Raw genomic sequence first — 16,523 nt, forward strand, 5'->3', positions numbered from 1 at the left:
GAAACACAATACCTGCCCTCATAAGGAGAAGCTGAGAATTGTGCAAAAAAGCCTCCCAGGCTGAGTCCCGGCATCATGCAGTGTAGGATGGGGCTCTCATGGCCCCAGCCCAGCCTTTGTGCTGGGAAGCAGAGTGGCCTTTGTATGAAAAGGGAGAAGCACTCGGGCAGGCATGTGGCCAGCAATGCCGCTCCTGTTCCTGGCAAGGACTTGTGGGCTCATCCTCAGCCCCATTTCAACCCTATCTGAGGGAAAGCACAGACCCTTTTGGGGCTGGGCAGGGTCAGAGGGTGGCAATCAGCCTCAAACAGGTTAGACCTATCCCTGGGTAAACACGGGAGAGGCTTAGGGGAAGGTAACAAAGCTAGGGCAATAACGGTGCCAGTGCAGCAGTGGGCAGGGGCTTTGGGGTGGGGACCAAGCTGCAGTACTCCCCAACGCACAGTGCTCCAAAGAACAGGGCCACAGTGCAGGCGCTGCTGGCCCCATGCTGAGGGCCTGGCAAAGTTCTCAGCCGGGCTGATAACGATCTTCCTGCTCCCAGCGCAGTGTGGCCCCACACAATGGTGTGAACCGAGGCCCCACCGGGACCAGCATTGTTCGAAGGCAGAGGAAGGGGAAAGAAAATACTAATAATTGACCCCCAAAATAGCTTGCACAAAGCCAGGGCTGGGCCATGAGATCACTGCTCCTCCCTGCAGCACAATGGCCGCAGCGCGGTGCCTTTGATGGGAGCAAAGTCCGTGGCAGCGCTGCGTTACCCCGCACGTGTCTGAGATATGGGGCAGAGGCTGTGGGGCCTGTGCTGCCACTGAGTCGGTGAGGGGCCGCAGGGCCAACCCCCGCCCCACGTGGAGCCCATAGCCCAGGGGACACAGCAGGGCCGTGTGTGGGAGCCGCAGGGTAACAAAGCCCCGGGGACGGGCCAGGCCTCCTCCTATTTTCAGCTGTTTCCTACGGAAGCTGAGGCCGGGCCTGGCTTGCCTGGCGCCTTCAGCCTTCACCAGGCCCCAGGCCTACCCCACAACCTGCTGCCTGGCCGCGCTCCCCCACACTGGACACATGGCCTGGTGGTGCGCTGCACAGTCCCAGCCAGTCCCCAACTGCAGGGGAAAGAAGCCTCAAACAGCGGGGCAGAGCGGGAGGCTCCGGCCCGGCTGCGGCCTAGACTTCTGCGGACTTTCGTAGCGCCTCCTCACCGCCGGGCCCGGCTCCGGCCCAGATCTCCGCGCGACTTTTGTGGCGCCCCCTCACCGCTGCCCGGGACGGCCGCGAGGCGGCGCGCGGTGACGTCACCCGGCGTCGCACGGCGATGACGTGTTCTGCGGGCGCGGCGGCGGGGCCGGTGGGGCCCAGAGTCGGGCGGTCGGCGGGGCCGGACATGGCGGCGCGGGCCGGGCCGCAGGAAGATGAATAAGGGTTGGCTGGAGCTGGAGAGCGACCCCGGTGAGCCTCGGATCGGAGGCGGGGAGTCGGGCCTGAGCGGCGGCGGCCGCCGGGGGCCTGTAGGTGTGGGCCGGGGGGCGGCCTGGAGGCCTCTGGGTGCAGGCCAGGGGTTTCGGACAAGGCCTGGGGGTGGCTGTGCGGAGGAAGAAGGGGTTTGGAGCTCAGCTGAGGGTCGTAGGGGGCTGTGGGCGTTGTAGTGAGGGGTTATGGGTGGGTAAGGGAGGCAGCGAGGAGGGAGGCTGCGAGTGGGTGTGGGTTTGGGGTGCGGGTATGGGGAGTGGGGCTGCAGGAGCAGGAGGGAGGCACAAAGTGAGGCTCGCTGTTTGGGAAACAGAGGGCCAGGCTGGCCCCAGCGCGATCTGCTGAACCCAAAGGGTTTTGTGGATGCCATCTGGAGTCCTTTGACAGGGATGCAAAAAATTTCTGTAGATATTCTCATCCCCAAAACACCAAGGATAGCAATCGCTGACTATAGAGTGTGAGCAGAGCTGTCCTAGCAGGGAACACCTCTGGTACAGGGGGACAGGACACTCTGTGGTCACAAAGAACATGGGGGTGAGCTTCGGGTGGACTTCTGGGGTTGTAGGCAAGCAGCCTGGGCTGCCGTGCATCCTGCTTTGCCTTTCTGTGCTCATTGAAGGGTTCTGTATGCTGCAGATCTCCTGCTCAACTGAAGTTCTGCTTCTCTTGATCCTTTTACTGATGTGTAGGAATAGCCCAAATCACTCCCATCTTTCTCCCCTTCTTCATCGCCACGATACCAAAAGCAAAACACAGTTTGCACCCTGATGCTTGGGATGGAGGGTGGTTTTCTTGCAAGGCAATCCATCCCCATGCAGTGATGCGTGCAGCTTTAGTACCAGCTTCTCACTGGAGTGCTGAAGAATTGCAGAGTGGCCATTTCTGCCCACTGCTGAGCCAAAGCTGAGCTATTTCTGATCTGGACCCCAGGCTGTGACAGCTCAGACCTTAGCTGGATGCCAGGCTCCCTGCTGGGGCTGCACAGCTATGTCCTACTGAGTCTGAATCTGTCCAAGGAGGTTTCTGCTACCAGCAGAGTTGGCACCTCTGGTGGTGAAGAATTAGTGCTCTCCTGGTGCGCAGCCTCTCTCTCCAGCTCGTTCCCATTATCTTTTGTCCTTTTGGGCACCCAGCTCTGTCTCCTGGCTGTGCTGCTGCCACTCTGAGCATTTGTGGCTGTGTTCACCTGGTGCACGAGCTGTGCAAATCATCACTGGCCACGTTGTGACATACTTGGTGCATTTTGTTGCCCTTGTTTTGCTGTGGTCAGCAGACTGTAACTTCTGAAACTTGAGAGCAAGTTTATTCTCTTTGGCAGCTTTAGCTTTGATGGCAAATCCTCTTGGCTCTTCCCTTCTTGGTTAAATCATTCACATCAGGTTCCTTAAATCTCTTATCTGTAGGAATGTTTCTCTGACTTGAATCCTTATTGGGCTTTCAGCAGCCTTTCTAAGAGAGTGCAAGAAGCAGATTTGTTATTTCAGTCTCGGGCTTGCTAACTCCTCACAGGGGGGTGAACTGCCAGAAAACTGGACCAAGTGCTTTTGCTGTGGCACTGCAGCTCCTGATGTCTAATAGCCCTCCCTGTATCTGTATCACTCATTATGCCCCTCTGAAACGGGAAATTACGGTCAGTGAGGACAGATTTGGTTCCCCAGGAGAAAGGAAGATGTTGATGAGCCTTTTGACCCTCAGTCCTTTTGTCAAGCTTGCTTTCACTAACAAAAACAGAGGTGGTCATGTTTCAACAGCCCTGTGATCCATTTGTTTGGCTGCTTTCCTCCCAGCTGAAGGAATAGCATTGCTTGGGAGCTCCCTGTCCTGTTTGTGGTGGGGATTTGCCTTTTGGCAGGTTGGTTGTGTTGGCCAGTGTGCTGAGCTGGCTCCAACAGCAGGAGGCTAGCAGGGACGGGATTGGCTTAGGTTGTCTTGAGGAAGAGGATGGAGGGATGTGGGAAGCCTAAGCTCTGCTGCTGACCAAGGGGGGGGGGGGGGGGTAAGTGTGGTCTGAAGTCACAGCACAGCTGGAAAAAAACTGCAGCAGTTTTCTCTCTGCACCATGCCCAAACTAACCTGTTGGTTTTGTCCCTTTCCAGGTCTCTTCACACTCCTGGTCGAAGATTTTGGTGAGTCCAAGGCACCTTCCTGGGAAGCTGACTTCATGCTTGGCATTACCTCCAGCTCTTTGTGGTGGGCTTCATACCAGCTTCTGCTCTTTGTTTGCAGGGGTCAAAGGGGTGCAGGTTGAAGAGATTTATGATCTGCAGAGCAAATGCCAGGGGTGAGTTATGCACTTGAAAGTGGGGGTTCTATTAAGCAAAATGTCTCTCTAGGGCTGAGGGGACTCTAGTGAGGCTGTCAGCACTGAGAACAATGAGCCAGGAGTGCTGGCTCCACTTTGGAACAGGCAGGTGAGCTCCTGCTCTTCTGCTGAATTATCCTTCCTGGCATTATGGGTTGTGATGGCAGGCTGGTCCTGGACACAGTTACCCAGAAAGACTTTGTGTGGGGGCACATTCTGGGGATTAATCTCTCTTCTGGCATGGAGAGCTCCAGCATCAAGGCTGCTTGCTTGGAGCGTGGGATTTCTCCATCTCAGTGCTTTGAAACTGCAGCTTTCTTAAAAGTTGTTGGCTGATGCCCTTTTGGAAATGAATATGGGATATTTATAAGAGAAGGGAATTGTTTGGAGGCTAAGCAATTTTTCAGAAGGCTGTGAGTGCCTGAGTGCCCAGAGGTGGATTTTGCCTCCTATTTCTCTGTCTTGAGACCTGTCAAACCCCTGGGTTTTCAAGCTCACCTGCTGTCCTGAGCATCAGCATGGGAGTGCCCTGGGTAACGGGGCTCTTGTGGTAGGGACGGTCACTTCTGGTGACGTGTGGCTGGTAGTTCTGCTTTCTCTCTCTCTCTCTGCCTGCGGTTTGAAACAGAAGGTCTCTGGCAGCGGGCAGAGCAGCCCCACTGCAGTGGCCTGTCCATCGTGGTGCAGTTGCTAACATCTCTCCACAGCCCCGTGTATGGGTTCATCTTCCTGTTCAAGTGGATTGAGGAGCGCAGATCCCGCAGGAAGGTCTCTACCCTGGTGGATGAGACGTCGGTGATCGACGATGACATCGTTAATAACATGTTCTTTGCTCACCAGGTAGGCTGAGGGTGAGGAGAGGGAGGCAGGTATCTCCTGTGACACCTCAGGGAGAGCTGGACCCCAGAGAAGGCTGAGAGCCTCTCTGCTCTGTGGGCAGCTTCTCGTGTGGCTGTGGTGTGCCTCGCTGCATGAGGGTGATCTCCCTTCTTTTGTGACACAAGGTGCACCTCTAGTTGCTGCTTTAGAAGTGGTTTCTGCATACTGACCTTGTCATTGATTATCGGTGACTGTGAAGGGTTGTTTCCTCTGTTGAAGCCAGCCTTGTGTTGCCCTGCAGCTGATCCCCAATTCCTGTGCCACCCACGCCCTGCTGAGCGTCCTCCTGAACTGCAACAATGTTGACCTGGGCCCCACACTGAGTCGCATGAAGGATTTCACCAGAGGATTCAGCCCTGAGGTAGGGATGGAGGCTATGCAAGGGTGACACGGCGTCTGTTTCCTGCTCCCTCTCTGGACCGTGCTTTAGCAAACTCCTTTCCAGCCCAAGCCTGTGATGAAATGTGCTCCTCCTGCCTTCAGACCTGTCTTGAAGTCCGTGCTTCTCTCCAGCTGTAATTCCCTTTGCTTCTCTTTCGCAGTTGTGTGTTTGTCTCATTCTGGGTCTTCACCTCGTAACTCAGCAGAGTAGAGGCTGTGCCTAGAAACTGCTCTTAAAGCCCTGTGTGTGGATGGAGGGAGCAGGGAGCTGACAGGGGAAGCACTTCCTTGGTTTCCTTTTACTTCTCTATTATTTTTCTCTCTTGCTCTTTGCTGCAGAGTAAAGGCTATGCCATCGGCAATGCCCCCGAGCTGGCCAAGGCCCACAACAGCCATGCCAGGTGAGTGAGGGGGTCTCCTGCAGCTCAGTTCTGCTGGAGCAGGCTCTGCACTGACCTTTTGCCCTTTGCTGTCGCAGGCCGGAGCCACGGCACTTGCCAGAGAAACAGAATGGGATCAGTGCTGTGCGAACCATGGAGGCTTTCCATTTTGTCAGCTATGTCCCTATCAAGGGACGGCTGTTTGAGCTGGATGGGCTGAAGGTTTATCCCATTGACCATGGTAAGAACCCTGGTTTGTCCATGAGTGTATTGTTTGTCAGTTACCATTAGCTAGTGCTAGTGAAGAATTATTCCAGATTTGTCCTGAGTGTTGATAGCTCATTTTGGAGACTTTACTCTGGGGGCTATAAAAAAGAAAAAAAAAGAAAAAAAACAACAGCAGCATGGGAAACAATTACTGCATTGTTTTTTTCCAACCTTACTGTGTTCCTCCCATGTTGCTGAGGGCCATGAAGTCCTTCTGCTGCTCTGAAATAACATGGTGTCGCAAGCAGAATTTGTCTCCTCACCTCCTTGCTGTGTCAAATAGCCTTTGTGTGCTGAGGCCCAAGGTCCCCAGTGCTGATCCCAGCAGAACTGCTTGAGCTGTTCCCCTTTCTTACAACCTGACCACTTTGCTCTGTCTTTCAGACACTTTTTTTTATCCTAGCTAGGACTTCTATATATCAGGCCCCTTGGAAAAGTATCCACTTAAAGAAATCTACTTACATTTCTTACAAACCGGAACAGATTCAGTGGGAGCTCAGCTCCGAAGCAGGGATTTCTTTGGACTTTGAGATCGCAGAGCCTGCAAAGTGTGTTCTGTAGGATTCAGAATTTGCCTGGCTGCCCTGCTGATGACTAATGTTTTCCATTCAGTAGGCAGAAGCAAGGTATACAAGCCATATTGGCTGTGTGTTGCTGACAGTGTGGTCCTTCTGGTCCCATCCTCCTTCTTGTCTGGGTCTCTTATTCCTTGAGATGTAAGGGAGCCATGAAATTGCCTCGTGGGGACAGCAGGATCCCTGCTTGATGCTGTCCTGTCTGAAGCAGAAACTGTGGCCTTCTTTGCTAGTTCTTGCTTTGTTTTACCACAGGGCCCTGGGCTGACGACGAGGAATGGACAGACAAAGCCAGGAGAGTGATCATGGAGCGCATCGGCCTGGCCACTGCAGGGTAATGTCCTGGGCTCTGGTGCAGGCACTGCCTCATCTCCTTGGATGAGTTCTGCTCATGTCTGTGCGATGAGCTGTGGAAGTGGGGGTGAGGATGTTGCTCAGGGGGTGGTGCAAATGCACCACCAGCTTGCCTTCTCTTCCCCTGCCCCAGAGTTTGCAGACAAGCTGCACTTGGTAGGATGCGGTCTCTATGGATTGCCTTGTGGACAGGAGTGGCCACGTGAGGTCTGTGTTGGCTGAGTCTGTGGCCTTCTGCAGTGTGGGCAGGAGCCTGAGTGCTGAGGTCTGCAACACAGGGAAGAAACAGGAGGAATTGGAGATGTGTGTGGCTGCAGGGCTATGAAGGGGTTGTGGTGCAGAGAGACAGGCTCTCCAGGAAGGGCAGCAGAGGAGGTGAGGAGGAGCTCCCTTTTAGTCAAGGGAGCAGTTGGAGTGCAGGGAATGGGGATGGATGAGCCAAATGAAAACTTAAGGGTCAGGACTAAAGAGGTGGCTGTGGGTGACACTGTAGTGAGTGTCAGCTGTGGCTGCCTGACCAGGAGGAACAAGTGGGTAAGACTTTCTACAGACAGCTAGAAGTAGCCTCTCGTTCTCAGGCCCTGGTCCTCATAGGGGAATTCAAGCATCCCAGTGTCTGCCAGAGGGCAGATATCAATCTTGACGATTGGGAAAGGTACCTGGGGACTGCAGGAAAGAAAATGTCACTCCTGCCTTCAAGAAGGGCAGGAAGGAGAAGCCAGGGACCTACAGGCCAGTCAGCATCACCTGAATTCCTGGGAATGCGATGGAACAGTAATCCTGGAAACCATTTTCAGCCACGTGAAGGAGATTGTGATCAAAGGTAGTCAACATGGATTCACCAAGGGAAAGTCAGGCCAGAGCAACTTGGTAACATCTGTGGTGAAACAACTGGCTTGTAGGTGAGGGAAGAGATGTGAATATTCTCTGCCTTGACTCCAGCAAGGCTTTTGATGCCACCTCCTGAGATTTACATAGAGAAGCAGATGCGTTATGGTCTGGATGAGCAGATGATGAGGTGGATTGCAAACTGGCTTAATGGCCAGACCCAGAGGGTGGCATTCAGTGGCACAAAGTCTGGTTGGAGGCTGGTTATCAGCAGGGAGCCCCAAGGCTCAGTATGTCTGACATCTCCTGTAACGTCCTGCAGGGAGCCATACCACGACATCCGTTTCAACCTGATGGCAGTGGTTCCTGATCGGAGGATGAAATATGAGTCTAAGCTCCATATCCTGAAGATGAATCGCCAGACTGTGCTGGAGGCCCTGCAGCAGGTGGGGCAGCCCAAGCCCTGTGGGAGTGCAGGGCTGTGATGGCAAATAGGCCGTGCTGTCAGGGCATCTCACTGAGCTGTAGGTACCTTGGGTGGTTGGTTCTGTGGTGGTTTTTCTTTTTGTGGTTTTTTTTTTTTTTTTTTTTTTTTTTTTTTTTGTGTGTCTTGAGGGTGACCTCTTCCCAGAAAAGGAGTATTGTTGCTGCTCGGCCTTTTGCTGCTCTCTTGGGGGTTAACCACAGGGTTGCTGGCTGATCGTACACAAATGCTTGGAGATCGGCTTACTTCAAGAGTTCTCCTTCTGCAGTGCTCTAATGGGAGCGATTGGTTTGAACCCCCTGGTCCAGCAGTCACTTCCAATCTGTCTTTTGCCTTCAAGCTTATCCGAGTCACTCAGCCTGAGCTGATCCAGTCCCAGAAGTCTCAGGAATCTCAATCTCCTGAAGAGGCAAAGCCAGCCAACAGCAAGACTGTGGCCCCAGAGAGTACCCATCCAGGTAGGCTCCCATTCCAGTGGTGCTGTGAGCCATTCCAGCCTGCTGTGGAGCAAGCACTTGTTGGCACTGGCTGATGACGATCTCTGCCTTACCTAGAGCTTGAGTAACTTCTATGGTCAGCTTTACTTTCTTTTCTCCAAGCCCAGTTGACCAGTTCTGTTGTAAACCCCCCAAGTACTGGGAGGAGGGACACAAAGCTTGAAAAGGGGAGGACTTGTATTTAAGAACACTTCTAACAGCTGGAAGTAGAATGGGAAGTGGGTTTCATAGAATGAGAAAGGGGTGGCAGAGGATATTGAGTAAACAGTGATGTCCATGAAAGGCTGTGCTTGCATTGCAGACAGCACTGATGAGCCTGCCAGCCAGGGCCACACCACAGCCACGCAGAGCCCACCCACCAAATCAAAACCAATGGCAAAGGCATCAGCGAGCAGCATCAATGGGGTGCCTCCAGCAAACCCCAACCCCATCGTGCAGAGGCTGCCAGCCTTCCTGGATAACCACAACTATGCCAAGTCCCCCATGCAGGTGGGTTGGAGCTCCAGGCCAGAAGTACATCTGGTTTGAGCCAAGCTTTCCACATCCAATCCCCCAGCTTCCCAGGACTGCTACTATCAGCAGGCCTAAGGCCTTCCTCCCAGCATGCCTCCCCTTGTGCTACCCAAGCTGGAAGGTGGGAGGGTAAGAAGTGACCTGACAAAAGACACTGGCTTTAACATGGGTCCCTTAGCTGTTGTAGTTCACTGTGTTGCCTTGGGAACTTGGGTCCTGGGATGAAGGAGGCTGTGCAGGAGCAGAAACAAACACACCAGATCTGAACATAAAGGCTGTGTGTGAGCGAAGCCCAAAGGAAAGAGCTTCCTGTGGGAACACTTGAGGACCTGCTGTGGGAGGAATGGGGAAGATGTAGGTGACAAGAGCAGAGCCCAGCTCCCTTTTTTTCCTGCTGTCCTGGCTATACACAAACCAGCAGGACTTAGGCAGACCTAAACTGTGAGCTTGGGTTCCTTTGGGCTGCTGATGCTCTCTCAGGCCCGTGGTGCTTGGATGGACCATGGACACTGTCTGCTGGGCTCTTCCTCCTCACCCAACTGGTGGAGCAATGGTGTTTTGCAGGAGGAGGAAGACCTTGCGGCAGGAGTGGGTCGCAGCCGGGTCCCGGTCCGACAGCACCAGCAGTACTCAGATGATGAGGATGACTATGATGATGATGAGGAGGAGGAAGTTCGTAACACCAACTCAGCCATCAGGTAACAGCTTGAGTTGAGGGCGGGGGGGGGCAAAGGAAGCTTAGCTTTGTGCCCAACCCTTCTTCATAGCCTGCCTAGCTGACCCCGCTGGATTTCCTGGTTGCTTTCGGGATGGTGGGGCCTGGCCTGAAATCACTTCGTAGCTGATCCATCACTGTACTCTTTGGTTGGATGGCAGAGGCTGAGCTGCATGTAAGGATGCCCAATAGCTCATGAAATGAACACGTTCTGCCTGGAGGCTTCATTTGCCACCAGTATAACATGATGGAAAGCACAACAGTGACAGTAGAGAAGAAAATCTTAGGCTGCTGCAAATGAGGATTTGCTCAAATGCAACAGCCATAGGCACAAAATAAAGGAAAGAAGCTGCTTACCTTCAGAAGGCATCAGGTACACAGGGATTTCCAGTAAGATACCCTCACCTCCCCCTGCCAGCCCTTAAATGAGGTCTGGGAAGGGGTGGATCCTGCCTTCACCCCTTCCTGTTACTTAGGTACATTGCATACACCTGAGCTCCTCTGGGTTAGCCCCACCTTCCCACAAGCTGCTCCACCACTGCGTCAAGCCCTGATTTACCATTTCCACTACAGTCACCATGGGGGGATCCCTGCAGCTCAGGGAGGCAAGCTGCTCCCAGAAAAGCTGTTGGCACTGGGGGTGACCTAGAAAACGTTCCAGGCCTCGCAATCTCAGGTCATCTCAGCAACATGGCCTCAAGTGCTGAGTGTGGAGCTGGCGGTGCCTGTGCTGCTGAGCTGGGCCCCCTCCTTCCAGCAGCATCACCTTCCCTTCTGCGTTCCTGGGCAGGTACAAAAGGAAGGGGCAGGTAAAGCAAGAGCACACAGCGGGGGCCGCGGATGGCCAGCTCTCCGTCCTCCAGCCCAACACCATCAACGTCCTGGCTGAGAAGCTGAAGGAGTCCCAGAAGGATCTCTCCATTCCCCTGTCCATCAAGACGAGTGGTGGTGGAGCTGCTGTGGCCATTGTCACTCACTCCCAGCCCTCTCCCACCCCCAGCAATGAGAGCACGGACACCGCCTCCGAGATCGGCAGCGCCTTCAACTCCCCGCTGCGCTCTCCCATCCGCTCGGCCAACCCCACGCGTCCCTCCAGCCCCGTCACATCCCACATCTCCAAGGTGCTGTTTGGTGAGGAGGACGGCCTCCTGCGCATTGACTGCCTGCGCTACAACCGGGCCGTCAGGGACCTGGGGCCCATCATCAGCTCTGGGCTGCTGCATCTCACAGAGGACGGCGTGTTCTGCCCGCTGGCTGCTGCAGGTTGGTGCCAGCTGTCCCCTGCGGTGGTGGGACCGTGCCCTCTGTTGTGGCTCCTAATGCTTCCTTCCCTTGTGCGCAGACGGGGGGAAAAGCTCCCCCCCTTCCATCAAACCCGGTGAAGAAGCCCAGGTCACCATCAAACTGGACGAGAAGGAGGGCAGTGAGGCCAGTGGCAGCAAAGAGAAGGTGGGACTTGGCAGGACCAGTGATCACCCTGGGGGGGAAAAGTATTCTCCCAAGGTGAGTTTTGTGCTGCAAAAGCCCTAGGGACGTGGAGCCCCCTGCGCTCGCCCAGAGACGCAGCAGCACTGGCAGTGACTGAACCACATGCACACGCTGTCCCCCTCGTGCGCCGCTGCGGCCGTGCCTCGGGGCACAGGGCAGTGCAGGTTCTGTGCCGTGTGTCATCCTGAGATCTTCTGTGTTGGCGGTGGGTAGAGCCCCTGCCTCCTGTGTTTGAGAGGTGCTCCTTTGGGCCGGAGCCAGGTGGGGCCTTGCCCAGGTCCCTGCCCTCTGGCCACCAGCACGACCGGGCTTGGGCAGCACCAGCACATATAGGGCTCCCTGCAGGAGAGCTGTCTGGAAAGATGTCTTCTGTTGGTTAGTGAAGCAAACTAGGGCTGGGCTCAGGCAGAATGAACCAAGCTCAGAAGTCCCCTACAATGTACTGTTTTTGCCCCCTGCCAAGTGTTTTTTTCTCTTTGGTGAATCCCAGCTCAGAGAGGAATGCCCCCCGCTCACCCCGTAGCTCCCCTGCTGGGTGCTGGCATGCGGGTCTCCATCTGCTCACGTTTGCTCTGCTTGATCCCGGCAGGAGCTGCTGGCACTGCTGAAGTGTGTGGAAGCCGAGATTGCAAACTACGAGGCTTGCTTGAAGGAGGAAGTTGAGAAGAGGAAGAAATTCAAGGTGAGTTTGTCCATGTATCATTTGCATTGCTGGCTGAGCTTCCTGAAGGCTTCTGTCTGTGGCCACACTGATGGCAAAGCACAGGGCATGTGGTTCAGTTGAGAGCAGCGCAATCTATTTGTAGATCGACGACCAGAGGAGAACCCACAACTATGATGAGTTCATCTGTACCTTCATCTCCATGCTGGCCCAGGAAGGTAAGACACGGGCAGTAGAGCACGAGATTCAAGTTCATCTGGGGCCTCCACCACTGGGCTGCGTGGAGCTTGCTGTGCTTTGAGCTGCGCTCCATCATCAGTGCTGCCAGCTCCGAGCCCCCTCTGCTGTGCACAGTGGCTGCTTGCAGCGTGGCCTGCAGTGTGTTTGCTGCCTGTTTCCCTGCAGGCATGCTGGCGAGCCTCGTGGAGCAGAACATCTCCGTCCGCAGGCGGCAGGGGGTCAGCATCGGCCGTCTGCACAAGCAGAGGAAGCCGGACCGCCGGAAACGCTCCCGTCCATACAAAGCCAAGCGGCAGTAGCCTTGGGGTTGAGACTGAGACCAGCTCACCCTCGTGGCTCTGGGCAGTGGCACATGGATATATGTTACCCTTTGCCTGAGGGAGAGGGACCCCAGCGAGAAGCCTTCAGCTGAGGTGGAGCCTGGGGACAAGCAGAAATGGGGTTTTCCTCCGAGCCCAAAAGGCAGCAAGGCCTTGTCTTGAGGAGAGCCCTGCGGCCAAAGGCAAGGCTCAGAGCCCTGCTGCCTGTCTGGCCGTGGCCACGCTCAGGTGCCTTGGGCCTGTCTTGGGGCCGTGGCTGGTGATGGGAGGAGGGAAGAGCCCACCTGGCCGGGGGGCTGGGCACCACAGAGGCACTGGGGCTGCTGATGCGAGGCTGTGCTGGCCGCAGCTGCCTGGGGTTGGTGCTCTGCTGTGTCCAGGCCTTCAGCTCTGCGCTTCCCCAGGACCCTCACACCTGTGTTTTCTGTTCTTTACTTTCCTTGACAAAATTGATTTTCTGGTTCTGACCTGCTTTTTGGCTGTGGCTGAGCGAAACAGCTCCTGGACAGAACCGCTCTCCAGCACTGTGGCCCTGTGTGACCCCATCTGTGTGCCGATCCCCTGGGGTGGCAGTGCCACCTGTCCCCAGGGCTAGAGTCCCCCCTGGACTTTGTCCCTTGCTTTCTGTGGTGGTGCTGGGAGGGCAAGTGGCCCTGCTTCTACAGCTGCTCTGCTAAGGACCAGCAGTGTGGCCCTGGCAGTGTTTCTGGATCACACACAATTGCTCCTTGTTCCCAGAGAACTATGAATAAAGAACGCAAGGTTGGTGGCTTGGCCTTGGTGCTGGGGGGCTGGAAGCTGGACCTGGAAGTGCCTGGTGCCCTGAGCGAAGCCTTTCAGTGTGGGAAGAGGTGACGGGAACTTCAGTGGCAGGCAGAAATGGGATGGAGCCCAAAGCTGCTTTTCTTGCCCAAGCAGGCTGCAGTGCAGGAGCTTGCCGGCCACGCAGACCCCATCCCTGCCCCCCAGCCCCCTCTGTTCTTGCAGAAGGTTTCTGCCCTGTCCCCAGCAGCCAGAGGTTAGCGCCTGTGCTGATGGGGGAAGAAGTAGCTGTGAGGGGGGAAGAGGAACAGCTGCAGGGGGGACTGACTTTGCCAAACGTGCAAATTTGTACAGATCTTGACCGTGGAATTATTATTATTTTTTTTTTTTTTTGTACTTGTTGAAGGAAAGAAAATCCTTCTGTTTCTTCTTGCTGTGTCTCATACCAAGTGCTGTATGTAATGGATCTGTCTGAAGGAATAAAGCTCTCCTGTAACAGTCACGGGGGGAGCCAGTGTGCAAGGGAGGGGGGAGGTGTGTGTGTATGCAGCTGGGAGCACCAGAGTGAGAGGAATCCCAGGGCCAGGGGAGAATTGCCAGGAATAGGATGGGGGCTGGGCTGAGGCTGAAACACAAGCAGGGAGAAGAGGCTACCGGGCCTGATAAAGCCAGAGACTACGACTCAGTCCTTGTCTTTCACACTGGGACATGTGCAAGTGCAACAAGGAGACTGAAAGATAAAAAGGGAAAGATGTTAGAGGCTGAAGGGATCAGGAGTGCAGGTAGCGTTCCCCTCTGACCTCCAGTGGAGATAGGGACCTGACAGGAAGAACAAACCAGGCGTGTGGAAGATGGGAAGGTGATGTCCAAGACAACCAGCCCAGCTTCATCAAGGACAGATCATGCCTGACCCATCTGGTGGCTGAGTCAGTGGAGTGATGGCTATGGTAGAAAAAGAAAGGGCTTGTGCAAGGCTTCTCACATGGTCCTGCACTACTTCCTTATCTCTAAGTTGGAGAAAGATGGACTTAAAGGCTGGACTATTCAACAGATAAGGAATTGGTTGGATGGCTGCAGTTAGGAGGGTTGTGCTAGTGGCTCTGTGTCCAGGTGATGAGTGCTGGGGGGATTCCCTCTTGGGACCAGTGCTCTTTAACAGCATTATCAATGACATGGACAGTGGGATCGAGTGCACCCTCAGCACAGTTTGTGGGTGACACTGAGCTGAGGTGCAGCTGATAGAACAGAAGGGATGCCATCCACAGGGACCCGGACAGGCTCAAAAAGTGGGCACACAAGAACCTAATGAGAGTCAATAAGGCCAAGGGAAAGTGTTGTACTTGGTCTGGGGCAATCCCAGGTGTGAGTATGAAGTGGGAGAAGAACTTGAGAAGGGAGGCTCGGAGGTCCTTTCCAACCCAACCATGCTGTGATTCTAAAAGAGGTCTAATTGTGGGGATTACAAACAACAGAATGCAATGGTGGTGCAGTTCAACTCCATTTGTAATAAAGGGTGTAATGAACAGCTGGGGAGAAAAGAGGAGGAGAGTAGCTGCTGGTGGTCAGTTCCTGCCTCCTGCTGACTTCCCTTACCTGTCCCTGGGGTGGTTCACCTGCCTGGGCAGCTCCTGGCTAGAAGTCCAGGGCGCAGATCAAGGCTGTGCCTCGTTTGATCCAGTGCTTCTCAGGCTTGTCTGTGGGGATCTCCACAGCAATCACGTAGTTGGTGGAGTGGCCCGTTGTTGACAGTGTCCCTGTGAGGAGGGAGGCAAAGGGGCTCAGCGTGGCACTGCAGCCCTGCTGCCAGGGCACAGGCAGGCTCAGCAGGAGCTGTAAGAGCTCCTGCAGTTTCTCCTGGGCTGCCTATCCTTGCAGCGACTTCTAAGGTCTCCTTTGCTTCTGGGGGCTGTCTTTAGGGCACCTACCCGCACGAGTGAGTGTCTTGTAGATGGGGCACAGGTATATGCCAGCAGCTGGAGGCTTGCGATTGGCGACAGGAAGCAGCCAGATGACAGCCATCTCGCTGTACAGCTCCTTGGGATGGGACTCTGCCAGCTGAAACGCAGAGGTGTCCCAGCGGGCACCCTCAAGAAACAAGCCATAGATGTAGCAGCCTTCAGAGGGAGGGCGAGAGAGCTCGCTCGCTGACTCCTTCATCATCTGTGGAAGAGAGTGGGCCTGGGGCTGTGAGCAAGGCTTGGCCCTGCAGACCTGTGAAACCCCTTACTCTGCTCTTGGTCAAGGCAGAACTACCACAGGGAAGCCTGCTCCAGCTCTCAGATATCTCTGGGCTGGGTTTTCCAGCAGCTCGGATCATGATGGTGTGGGACGGCTTGAGGAAAAGGCTGTGGAGAAAGGATTTGAGCAGGTCTGGAGAGATGGAGAGGTCACGGGTTGCATCATGGACGTGTCTGTGCTGAGGGTGGATGTATCTGGTGCACAGGGGAAGAGGGGATGTGCAGCTACTGGTTCCACCTATTGGGCAGGTTGGGCCTAGAACTGCTGTCTTTGTGGTCAGGCAGCAAATCCCCAAAAAATCCAGCAAAAACAATCTGTCTAACTCCCTTACCTTGAAGCTAAATGAAATGTTGTCAATGGAGATGACAGACTTCCTAGCAAAGTTTTGCAGTGTGCCAGTGAGAAAGGCCTGAGGGAAGAAGAACCCACTGATCCAGAACACAGAGGGGATCCCGTGGCTGATCCACTTCTGGAGGAATTCAACCCGCTGCACCAAGTCATTCACCCAGGATGCCAAGGGCTTCAGTGATGGGTAGGCCTGTGGGGCACATGGAGAGGAAGGTATTGAATGCAAACAAGGGCACCCTAAAGCCCGAGTTGCTGAGAGATGCCTAAAGCCCAGGGACTCCTCCAGCTTAGGGCTGAGAACCTCTGCACAAGGCAGAAGACATCTGCAAAACAGACAGCATCCATGTGACAGCCCAGCCCAGCTGTGGAGTTTGATGCTCTCCCTGGGGTCAGAAGAACTCCTGGGGTAGCGGTGTTGGTTGGCAAGTGTTACCTTGGTGTTCCACACAGTGGGGACGGAGTTGCTGTACAAGCTGTTGGCCATCAGCTCCAGCTGAGAGGACATCACAACCAGGCCCTTGAGAGCTTTCAGCAAATCCTTCAGCGTCTGAGCAATCACCTCCAGGAGACTGTTGTACCTAAGAGAAAAGGGCTGCTGTTTCTGCAGAGGGATCATGGAACGACCTGGTGTGGGGATTTATCCCCTGTGTCTGCCTGGATTACTGTGCAGTGAGCTTCACATAACCCTTGCTATTCATCCTCTTGGATGGAGCTCTCTGACTGCCCCCAAGCTGTGAACTGCTGACAGTACCATGCAGACACTGATCAGTCGCTGCAGAACAGGGATCAGCTGAAGGCTGTGGCTGGGACAGCAGACTTGATAC

At 54.8% G+C, this 16,523-nt stretch overlaps 2 protein-coding genes across 4 annotated transcripts in view; one reads left to right on the plus strand and one right to left on the minus strand.

Moving 5' to 3' along the window:
- The first annotated feature begins 1,348 nt into the window (after positions 1-1,348).
- Positions 1,349-13,615, plus strand: BAP1 (BRCA1 associated protein 1). 3 transcript variants are annotated; one of them, XM_042880391.1, is made up of 17 exons: positions 1,349-1,446; positions 3,564-3,593; positions 3,694-3,748; positions 4,477-4,609; positions 4,890-5,009; positions 5,369-5,430; positions 5,508-5,650; positions 6,507-6,585; positions 7,756-7,879; positions 8,258-8,375; positions 8,716-8,903; positions 9,492-9,625; positions 10,433-10,905; positions 10,985-11,145; positions 11,720-11,812; positions 11,937-12,009; positions 12,197-13,615. In XM_042880391.1, the coding sequence occupies exons 1-17, from the start codon at positions 1,410-1,412 to the stop codon at positions 12,328-12,330; spliced, it is 2,157 nt and encodes a 718-aa protein (XP_042736325.1). In that variant the 5' UTR covers positions 1,349-1,409; the 3' UTR covers positions 12,331-13,615. The 3 variants fall into 3 exon arrangements, with proteins under 3 accessions (XP_042736325.1, XP_042736327.1, XP_042736328.1); XM_042880393.1 differs by having other exon boundaries at positions 10,985-11,091; XM_042880394.1 differs by having other exon boundaries at positions 10,643-10,905.
- Positions 13,616-14,598: 983 nt separating this feature from the next.
- The window catches only part of DNAH1 (dynein axonemal heavy chain 1), a 72,398-nt gene continuing 70,473 nt past the window's right edge, over positions 14,599-16,523 (minus strand). The window contains exons 77-80 of the mRNA XM_042880545.1: positions 16,133-16,277; positions 15,683-15,889; positions 15,039-15,273; positions 14,599-14,867 (exon numbers count right to left, since the gene is read on the minus strand). Of these exons, the coding sequence (XP_042736479.1) occupies positions 14,746-14,867; positions 15,039-15,273; positions 15,683-15,889; positions 16,133-16,277 (709 nt within the window). The 3' untranslated portion in view covers positions 14,599-14,745. The remainder of the gene's footprint in view (positions 14,868-15,038; positions 15,274-15,682; positions 15,890-16,132; positions 16,278-16,523) is intronic.

The sequence above is a fragment of the Lagopus leucura genome, unplaced genomic scaffold, assembly GCF_019238085.1.
Source record: "Lagopus leucura isolate 7727_CA_CO unplaced genomic scaffold, USGS_WTPT01 Super-Scaffold_100026, whole genome shotgun sequence".
Taxonomy (NCBI): Eukaryota; Metazoa; Chordata; class Aves; order Galliformes; family Phasianidae; genus Lagopus; species Lagopus leucura.